At 39.8% G+C, this 10,776-nt stretch overlaps 2 protein-coding genes across 2 annotated transcripts in view; one reads left to right on the forward strand and one right to left on the reverse strand.

Annotated features, from left to right (window-relative positions):
* Positions 1–6,222, forward strand: part of CFAP43 (cilia and flagella associated protein 43) — a 39,477-nt gene extending 33,255 nt beyond the window's left edge. Inside the window, exons 34-38 of the mRNA XM_057379398.1 lie at positions 205–361; positions 1,207–1,371; positions 3,325–3,405; positions 4,413–4,566; positions 5,196–6,222. Of these exons, the coding sequence (XP_057235381.1) occupies positions 205–361; positions 1,207–1,371; positions 3,325–3,405; positions 4,413–4,566; positions 5,196–5,350 (712 nt within the window). The 3' untranslated portion in view covers positions 5,351–6,222. The remainder of the gene's footprint in view (positions 1–204; positions 362–1,206; positions 1,372–3,324; positions 3,406–4,412; positions 4,567–5,195) is intronic.
* Positions 6,223–6,236: 14 nt separating this feature from the next.
* Positions 6,237–10,184, reverse strand: SFR1 (SWI5 dependent homologous recombination repair protein 1). The gene is made up of 4 exons (XM_057379409.1): positions 9,796–10,184; positions 8,279–8,394; positions 6,768–7,154; positions 6,237–6,617 (listed from the first exon to the last, which is right to left on the reverse strand). Exons 2-4 carry the CDS (start codon positions 8,372–8,374, stop codon positions 6,426–6,428), a joined length of 675 nt encoding a protein of 224 aa, XP_057235392.1. The 5' UTR covers positions 8,375–8,394; positions 9,796–10,184; the 3' UTR covers positions 6,237–6,425.
* Positions 10,185–10,776: the final 592 nt, after the last annotated feature.

Below are 10,776 nucleotides of genomic sequence, written 5' to 3' on the forward strand. Positions count from 1 at the left end.
AAATTCCAGTGGYTGAAAACATTACGTATACATTTACTATAAGTTTCAGATTTTGTAGTCACTTTAGCAGCAAACAGAAGACAGGCTGTMAAAGAGTAAGCCCTACATGAACATACCACCTACCAGTAACAAATATGAACACTGAGAATCATGGGAGGATATATGTAATCCTGTTGAAATCTTTTTTGTTTTCTGTCATCTTAGGCTGAAGGAGGAGAAGATGAAGCTTCAGCAGAATGTGTTTGTCCAGCTTTTGCTAGAACAAGGGCAGGTGGAATTGGGTAGTACTGAGATCCCAGAGTACAATGATGCTATTCTCATTCATAGGACTATTGCTGAAGAACTGAATAGCACTCTTGCGGTAATTTGCATTATCTGAAGGAAATTTAAGCTTTTTAAACAAATGTATTGTCCTTCAGGGGCTTTGCTGTTTCTCCAGTTTGACATCTAGTTTCAATTCATTACAACACACCAGGAAGCTCAAATGTAATCTGGAAGCTATTAAGAATTCTCTAATGTCTCTTCTCATGATGTAAAGATTGCAGTGCAGACTGCTTTCTTGATGTTTGATCAATACAGCCTAGATCAATAAAATAGCAACAGTCTTCCAACACACCATCACTTACACATGCATTGTAAATTGAAAATATATTAATATCCTGGGCACCAGCTCAAAAATTCTCTTGAGGTAAACTTACAGTCACATTAAGAAGCATTTGAATAGTAGCTCACATTAAATTAACAAAATTAATACAGTTTTTTTTTATGTAAGGTGAAATTGGTGATATTTAAAACAGTTTTTCATACCCTCATGAAACGGGTTTTTTTAGGCATTCTAGTTCTACAAAATAGCCTTTTACTGCTACTGCACAAAGCCTTCAGCAACATCTGCAAAATACCTTAAACACTTTTTTTTTAAATTTTGTTGACCTAAAACACTTTTCCATTCTTAAGTAGGATAGATAGATGGAGGGAGAGGTTAGCTGTAATTTTCTTCATCTAATTCTGTGRTCCAAGGCTGTGACACAGAGCATAAGAGAACAAACTTCCTTTAAAGATAACCATCTGGAGAATGACTGGAAAGAGACTGCAAAATAGCATGTTTAACTGACTAAAATTATGACTTTGGAAGCTTGCCCATCTTGTTGCAAACAGTTATTCCATAATCTGTAAAGTGTGTTAATTAAGATTGATCTATTCTTTCAGGCTGAAGGAGAAAAAAAAATTACTGCCATGATAGAATTTCAAGACTTCTCTAAAGGGATAATACAGCTGGAATGGGAGCACAAGAAAATGAAAATGCAGATACAAGATCTGAGAGAGAAGGCTCGGGACATCGTAATACTACCTATTTCAAAAGATTGCCAGCTAGTGAGTTGCTTTCTGTAATTTATATTTTGACTGTAAAAAATTATGTTGCCTGTACTTGTAACAAAGATTGTTTATAGTTATACCTCGTAAGTCTCTCATTACAAGAGAAGCGGAATGCCTTACAGGTCAACAATTCAGCTTTCAAAGGGAAGTTTTACTCATGAGATTGARCAGTGATGAAATTCTTTGGGATGTTCCCGTGTAAATTAAGGCAAAACTAGCCCTAACTCTTAGTGTTTCTAAATTGGCATTGAATAAGGAATCAGGACTTTGCAGCGACAAGGAACAAATCTTTTAAATCGAGAAGCGTCCTTTTAAAGTGAAAGGTCTGAGGTGCCCCCATCCGGCRTTGCGCAGAAATACCGTAACTTTGCTGTACACGGGGACTGAGAGCTCCTAGCGGGGCCTGAGTTCCACCCTCTCACTGCCATTTGCKGGCCCAGCCGCACAACAGGGAATTGTTTGCCATGGTTGACGGGCAAGAGGGGCAGCTGGCCAGCATGTCAGAACCTACACAGTTTTGAACAAGCCCAGCTGGCAAGCCAGGAAACATAGGCAAAGGCTGTGGGAGACAGCCAAGAATACCACTGGGAGAAGAGGAAGTAAAAATGTTGTGGGGAAAGCCTRTGGGTATTGTAGTGTGGGATGTAGAGGACAGCAGGGAAATCTTATAGTCTTGTGGTAATGATGTGGATGGCATAAAGGTTTGGAGTAAGGGATGCTGGAAGATGGTAGGCTGATGATACAGTAGTGGGGACAGCTAAAAAGCGCAGAGAAAAAGTGTTGGACAGCAGGWAAGGATATTGCAATTCAATCAAAAGATTAAAAGGAAATTCAAAACTTATATTTTGTTTAATCTTCATTTGTTTTGCTGYTCTCCAAAATGCTTGTTCGAATCATAGCCACAGGACTTTCATAACTAACACCAACCAACAGATCAGCTTTCCAAAGAGGTGATGTGACAATGCACTGAAAAATTATTGGGGCAAATTTATCACCAGTGTTGCTGTTTGCTCAGACTTCATTAAACTGAAGAGCAGATCTCTCGCCCCTCAGAGAGAGCTAAACTGCACATAGCAAAGGCATTTACCAGTTTAATCAGAATCTGAGTGCCCYGAAGGGCTTGAGTTATGTGATTTTTTTGAGCAGAAATATGGGGTTAGTGGAAAAGACAAGGCAACACATACCCCAACAATAGGAAYGGGAAGATGGCTTACACAAATGTGTGTGGGCAAGGACCGGAGAACATCTGAAATGAGGGCTGTTAATGAAGCAGCAAGTGAAGGAGTTTAATCCTGTAGGCAAGGAGCCTTTTGGGKTTTTCCTGTTTCTCTTCTTCTGACTAGAACAGTCCACAGAATTCTATCTGTCACTTTGGTGGGACAGTAGTCCAGAGGGATGAATCTACATCTACAGAAACCAGTATACTGCCCATTATATATACATAAAACATTATTCGGTTTGCCATTTGTCATTTAATAAAGAGGATTTTAATAGCAGTGTGCTCAAGGAAAAAATCAATTCTCTGAAATCTCAATTAATATGCAGATAGAACAATAAAAGAAGTAAGAATGACTAGGAAGCCACAAGACTGAAAATAATAATTTACTTTCTAGCCTAAAGACAGTCTTAGACCCCCAGCTGTGTTATCTTAGATTACATTATGAGCAAAAGTATAGCTTGGGGTTTTTGACATTCTCAACATACTTGTTTGGCTCTTGTTTCCATTATAGATCCGTATTTGATAACATCCTTTTTAACAGCTGCACAGTCAAGTACTCACACAGCATCCAAGAGTATCCTCACAATGTCCATTTATGATCATTAGGAAGCCGTACCACTGCAGAATTCTATTTTCTTTACTTGCATATAGTATGGGTTTCTTTATAGAAGAGTGGGATTTTTGAGAATGAACAGGCATAAGATGAYTTGTTTCTGGTTTTATTTCTTCAGTTCTTAACTGTGCAGAACTATGACACCCACATCGCTCAGCAGTTAGCAGGGATGGAGGAGAGTCTTGCTGTCATGGATAAGGTAAATCCTAAGTGAACTACCACATCTGAGAGACACACCCTTCATTTAAATGCAGCTCCTTGCCTTCATTAGTGAGAGGTGTTTGAAAAAGTGCAATTGATATAAGCATGCTAACTCAAGGACTGTTGGAGTACAGCCATAATAGCACACACAGATGAATATTCATGTATCTATGTATTTGTCCATCTGAATTTCAATAGTTTCCTCAACTTGAGCARTGCTGTCTACAGCAGCATTTCTCCAGTGTTTGGAAGCAGTCATTATACATGGATTGCTGCAGAGATCAAGTCTATGGAGAGAAATCGACTTGCTCTGTTACTGGAATTAAACACTTTCCTATCCTGAACATCTGAATGCAGATCTGCTAATCACTTCTTACATAGCACTGCCTATAAAAGTCACTCTTCCATTTCTAATGAAGCATTCTTTCAGTCTTCACTGTTTAATGTTTCTCTCCAGGAGCACCAGCCTGTTCACAGTATCCCAACTCCCCTGTATTCAAAATAACAGACACAACAATCTGATTTTGCATCCGAATTGACTATGCTTATTTTTAAGTGATTCCACTGGATTTTCTCCAAGTTGTGCTAGTTGGCATCAGCCTCCTCTTAAAGCTTCAGTATTTATCTTGTCCCTTTACAGCCCCTTCATCACCTTCAGCAGCTCACAGCAGCCAAGAGCAYGTCCTTAACTCACTGATTCTCTACTGACTTCCTTTTCTCTCTTTGCCTTTCAAGCTTTATCTCTAATAAATTTCACTTCCTGACCCATACCTCTTTATTCCTTGGCTGCTCCTTAGAGAATTAGAACTCCATAAACATACTGGGATGCAGTKAGTGAAAGACACTATACTAAGTAAAGTTTAGAATGTGCTACTACTCAAAACAATATACATTAAAATTTATTAAGCTACAACACAATGTTAAGATTATGGTTTTTCATCAAGTTTGTCTGAACGGCATTTGTGTGACCTCATATATTTACTTTCTTCACTTCAAAATGGACAGTTGCACAAGAAGAATGTGAAGAACCATCAGAAAAAAGTCAGAGAGCTGAAGAAGTACATCCGTYTAAAAGAACAAGAAAACTACGAGCTCAGCCTGCAGCTGAAGGAAATGCTTATCTCTGTGTCAGAAAGAATGCATATCTTCGAGGCAGCTGGTGAGTCCAGAGAGGCACTTTAGGGCACAAGTAAAAAATGCTCAGAGACTAACTCCAAGGCTGGATGGTCCTGTTCTCCACCATCACCTGAGGGGCAAGGAATGYCTGTTACTGTATGTGCACAATGAGCAGAGTCCTTCCTGTCAAAACCTAACATGGTTAGTGAAGGGTGTACCTTCACAAGAGACTGTGGCTCTTGTAACCAAAACTAATTGACTAAATTCCTGAAACGGTTCAAGTTAAAGTATTACAGTCATGAATAACTTCACTCAGCAACATTCTTTTATTTTTCATGAGAGCTGTTCAATARGCTTCTTTCCACCCTTCCAACAGAGGAAGTAGTGTAGAGCTAAGAACAGTACTCTTAGGAAAACTATAGAGATCTTTCCACTAGTGGAAAATAGTTACAGATTTTCAAAACAGTGGGTACTTGCTAGAAACTAAAGAAAGCAGGCCAAGTGCCTTTTTGAAATACTTGTTTTATTTAAAGGCTCTTAGGCCCAACTGTGAGCCTTTATTAAAACGCTTGTCTATTTTATACAGAATTTGGAATAACCCCAGGACAGGTCCAAAATAGACTACACMTCCCCCATGGGCACAGGGTAACACTAATACTTTGTTTTATGCAGACACACGGGATATTGCTGAAAAGACCACAAGGCAGCGTTACCAAGAGATTTTGAAGCAGAAATTYCTACGGAACCTTTTAAGGGAACAGAAAAAACAGCTTGCAATTCTTCAGTCAGAAGCTGAAGGTCTGAAACCAAGAACACATATTGTTTAAAAATCAAGAGTCCAGGCAGTTGTATAATACCATGGTTGTATCCTTATTAGGAAAACAGGATATAGCACCTGTAAACAAAAGAGGTAAGATGTAACCAATACAAAAACAAGGAGTCCTAGCAGGAAGAGTTGTAGTTAAAATTTATGTATTTTAGAGAAGCAGTGATTTGAGGGAAAATGAAAAACACAAGTCACTCTGATGAGAAAATAAGCAATTTCAAGTTAAGATTAAAAAAATGTAAAAGGCATTTATTGGAGAATAAATGAAATGGTAAAGATTTATTSAGCTTTATGATGCTGATTGTTTAAAGCAATCCACTTAAACAAGGCCTTGGGTTTTTTTTTGTTTATTTAAAAAGAGAAAACACCTTGACTGTCAGATGTAGTAGGACAGTAGAAAGTTGGTTTCAGTTTTCTTGTCTTCCGTTCTATTACCTCAAGCTGTGGCAKAATGCTTATGAGACAGCAGCCCTGAAGAGACTGGCTGAAGCAGTACCTRAAAGCAACTGCATTATTAGCACATTTTCCTCAGTAAGAGTTAAAACTAGGGAGAACATCTTATTTCAGCTTTGGAATATTAATATAATGAAAATTAGTTATCTTTACTTAACTCACACAATGCCGTCATTAGCCTTCATTGGGCAGCAGGAAGACATTTGTAAAATGGAGGTGTATCTCCAAACAATAAACTGAACTGTTSCCCATCCGAACATGAACAGAATTGACAATTTGAGTTATTTCAATACAAGTAACCATGCAGAGACTAATCAAAAAATGAAGTGCCTTCTGCCTGTCGAAGTATGACTTAATTTTATTTTATTAAATAAAAATTCCCTGACCAAGTCATTACACCAGGTTCTCCAAAACATCACCAGTTTAACTAACCTTTTCCATAAAGTAATGCTTTTTACAGTGCCTACTGTATGTATGTGCACAGCTTGACAAGTATMTCTGGAAAAAACCTCCTAACTCCAAAGCATCATGTCCATTGTCTGACCAATACTTCTGACACGATCAGAATTTATTCAGTCTTTTTTACTTTTCTATCTGTGTAAAGAAAGCTCTGCACATGTAAATTATACGTCTAGAAAATCTTCTTCTGTTCTGCTGTAGTGCAGTAACTGGTCCTCTAACCCAAAAGTATCGATGAGCTGAGTGAGACTCACTTTCTTGCCATCTGCAGAAAAGGCCGACTGCAGCTCATACAGCATCAGCTGGGTGCTGCTTCTCCACTTCACTATCAAAGCCTGCAGCTCAGACAGGTTGTTCTGAAATCGGGACAAACAAAAAAAAGTCATCATTTGCTGATATGAGGGGCTTTTGATACCCTGCAGGTAGCGTTATAAAATGCTTTAAACTGAGACAATACACAAACACCACACACTAAAAAAATAAAAAACCAGAAAGTATTGCCTCACCTTGGATCGATACATCTTCACCAGCTTGAGCCTACGAAGTAACTCTTCCTTCTCTTGCACTTGTTTCATCAGCTTTAGTTTTTCTTCCAGGGACTGTTGCTGACCAAGATCAACCTGTGGCACATGCAAATTCTCTGCTGATCCACAGGGATCACTCTCCTGTAAGGGACTTTTGAAATGTGTATGTCCAGTGCCATTTCCTTCCAGGTTTTTAGACCCATCTTGTAATCTGTAACAGTCTGTACTTGTCTCTGRCAAGCACYCTGTGTCAGCACTAGTTGAGTCTTTTTCTTCAGGGTCTATTTTGAGCCGCTTTGCCACTGTAAAATTGGCATTGAATGAACGTCTTGTTTTCCTTAATCGCTCCCTCAGAGATGCACTCATTTGCTAAAAAGGAAAATAAATAAAGCCAAAAAATCCAGGTGGTCAGAATAATCTTAATTTTTTATCAAATCTCAAACAACTGTTTATCCATCATTATTATCTACATCAAATATGTAAAATATTTTGCTATCATTGTAAAGCCAGACTTCCTAATTCTCTGTATAGCCTTCAAAAACTTGAACAAAGTTAACCTCCTTTCACAAGTATTTGCATACACAGCTGCAGGATATAGAAAGATGTAGTTCCACATTTTCTTGGACCAAATCCTGTATTCTATTGAGGCAAACTTACTCATCTAGTCTTTGTGTAGAAGAAATAGAGCATATTTCAACTTGGCTAATTTTATTCTATCAAGTTTAATTTCCCCCTCTAGTTTAATGAAGGGTTCTTTTTCCTGTTGTTCCATCCTATCACACATATACATCTGCATTGGAACTAGTACAAAACATCTGTATTATAGAGCATATTAGAAATATCTATATAATTTTGACTTGTTCATGCTTCGAGATACTTCATAACCATCTAAAAAAGGGGGTTTTCTTCAAAATAAATATTTTTTATAATCTCTTAACATTTTCATTCATAGAAATGCACTAGAATATGGGAGTGAGGGATTAGTTAGAATAATTTCAAACCAGGCCTATCCTGTATAGATCTGGATGCTGAGTGTGACAGAATCACCATTTYACATTTCAGGATAAGACCAAAGTAGAGCTCAGCACTATGGAGAATATACAAAAAAGCACTGTACTTTGTTCCRCTGCAGGCAGAAGTCACAGAAAGTCATTCTGCATGCACAGCAACCCAGAAAATTATTATCTGAGATACAACTGAAGATGACAGCAAAAAATCCACCACACACCCTATAAAATATTTCAATTTCTTAGTATGGCATTTGGGTTATGTTGCTTCATCACTTTGTATTCATAGCAAACATCTGCATTTTCAGAGCAAAATATACCAGGAACATTCCTTTCCTCCATAACCTTGTAGCTGTAGGTACAAGGGACATGTCTCTAGCCTTCCAGCAAGCAGTATCTCAGTAACTTCTGATTCCTTGATGATTTCACAAGCATTTTTGCTACTACGAAGAATCATATTACTGGAAAATAAGTAAATTTTCATACCTGCTTCCCTGAACTAGTCCCCTGTGGAGGTGGTGCCCCAGAATCCTTTGGAGTATTGCACAAAGATGGCAATTTATCCAGCACTGTTTCTTCCATCTCAAGATGAACAGCAGTCTCTGTTAAATGACAGWATGAATTATGGTGCCATTTTCACCTGATTATAACGAGCCACGTGGTTGTAGAAATGAGTAAAAAGCTCTAATATGAAATTCTAAGGCTTATTTTCTAATTGGCATGTTTAAAAAAGACATCTGCATTAAGTTACAAACTGTTTCATGTACTAAGTAGCATCTTCCTTTGTGTACAGCTTTTCTTTAAGAGGATGCCTGTCATGACACTACTAACTGCCATAAAATATTTTACTATCAATTTTATGTAGTTTTTCCCCTCACCTCCTAAAGCTCTGTGCAGCCAGGAAGATTTTTGCTGTCCACAGGTATAAACAATTAATGTTTTCTATAGAACAAAATAATTGAGTATCCAGGTCTGTGAAAATAATCCAGTCTCATCTGATCCTTCTGGGATGCGGCTTAAAAATGTAATTACTCACACAGGTAGAACYTTTTGATTAACAGGAAGCATTCCCAGCTCACTCAGAAAGGTGCCTTGATTAAAATGGTTAAGTTACACCTCACAGCAGGAACCAACTTCAAATCGATCTGGCAGTGTTTAACTTAGTTTAGCAATTGTGAACCACCTGCTAATGACAAGAAGCAGCTGGAAAACCAAGAGCTACACCTCCGTTCACCTGCAAATTGCAATTACGAGTTTTGAAACAGAAGCCTTTCAAGAACAAAATACTGCAAACCACAACTGGGCAACACAAGACTGGCACAAGGGGCTTCCTCTTCAGAGAATAAAAATGCCAAAGCTTCAGTATGCCAAAGCCTTAATAACAGAAACCCTGGTCTTCCTGGCTCAGTACCAAAGGACACTGGTYCTCATTTATCTCCTAAGTCAACGTTCCCCCCCAGCTGTTCAAAACAGAACATATGGTTCTCTAATAAAAAAACTCAGACCTTAGTAAAGAGTCTACTTAATTGGGTATTTTAACAATCTATCAATTAAACAGGAAGCCCACAGCATSTATTAAATATAATGGACGTTTAATACTATTATTTCTTGGTGTWAGCAAGAGCCTAGAAAAAGCTACATCATGCTTATGTAGACTGTATGTCACAAATATGTAATAAGTCTTTCCAAGAAGCAAAATAATTTCAAACTTAAGAGATAGCTTTAAAAAAASAAAACAATCCTATGATTCTCTGCCTTTACTTTCTAATGCAGATTCGTTTTCAAATGACTGTAACAAGTACTTTTTCCACTGTTTTGCGAATGCTGTTACTCGGCAGCACACTAACACAGATATTCTGCATTCTTAATATCCTTCCTCAGTATCTTAAGCTAAGAATTCTTGACATTTTCAAGCAGTGATGCTGTTCAGCACACAAACAATTCTGTCCAGCAAGAAACTTGGGTTAGGAGGGGAAAAGACAATTTTGCTTTTCAGTACTTACTTGACTTTTGCACTTTGGGTACGTCTGTGACTATGTCCTCAGTTTTCCTGCTTATAGCTACGTAATATATAACAGCACTCACTCGTTTTACTTTCTCAACACCAAAAGGCTCTATTAACACCCAATACAGCTTTCCCCTTGCTGGTTTYTCAGCCCGCAGAGAAGGTTGGGTAGCCCATAAGCAGGGCCACAAACCCGTGAAGCTCGTTCTGAGCTGATGCACCTCAAAACCGCAGGCACAACACCGAGCCGCAGAGGCTGAGGAGCGCGGGGAGGTCCCTCGGGGAGCACAAACCCCCCAAGACCCGGGTGAAGGAGGAAGGAGCCCGGCGGATCGCCCTTCCCGTTCCGCTCTCCGTTCGAACACTTCAAGCTCCCGCCGCCGGGGCACGGACGGGGTGGGGCGGCTGCGCGCCTGCGTGCCGCGCGTGCCTGGGCTGCGCGAGCTGTGCGCGCGTGCGCGCGGGGGGAGGCGCCGTGGGGCTGAGAGGGGCGGGACGCGTAGAGCCTGAGGGAACTCCCGGTCCCGATCCTGATCTGTCCTCGATCCCGATCGCGATCCCGATCCCTACGGCTCCTGATGCTGCGGGGCATCCTCAGGGATCTCCTAGACTTTCCTGTGGCATGTGGGCATGCCAGGCATTGCGCTGTCCCTTAGGGCAGGGTGGGTCCGCCGCCCCATACCTGGGGCCTGGACCAAAGCCAGGTGCCACCTCACAGAATCACAGAATCAGCTAGGCTGGAAAAGGCGTTTAAGAGCATCGAATCCAACTTGTGASCAAACACCACYRTGTCAACGAGGCCATGGCACCAAGTGCCATGTTCAGTCTTAAACACTTCCAAGGGCAGTGATTCTACCACCTCCCTGYGCAGTCTGTTCTAATCACCATTTCTGTGAAGAAATTTTTCCTAATGACCAAACTAAACCTTCCCTGGTGTAACTTGAGGCTGTAAGTGTCCCTGCAAGTGTCCCTGTGCCAT

The sequence above is a fragment of the Malurus melanocephalus genome, unplaced genomic scaffold, assembly GCF_030028575.1.
Source record: "Malurus melanocephalus ecotype Western Australia unplaced genomic scaffold, MMel_1.1 scaffold_12, whole genome shotgun sequence".
Classification (NCBI taxonomy): domain Eukaryota; kingdom Metazoa; phylum Chordata; class Aves; order Passeriformes; family Maluridae; genus Malurus; species Malurus melanocephalus.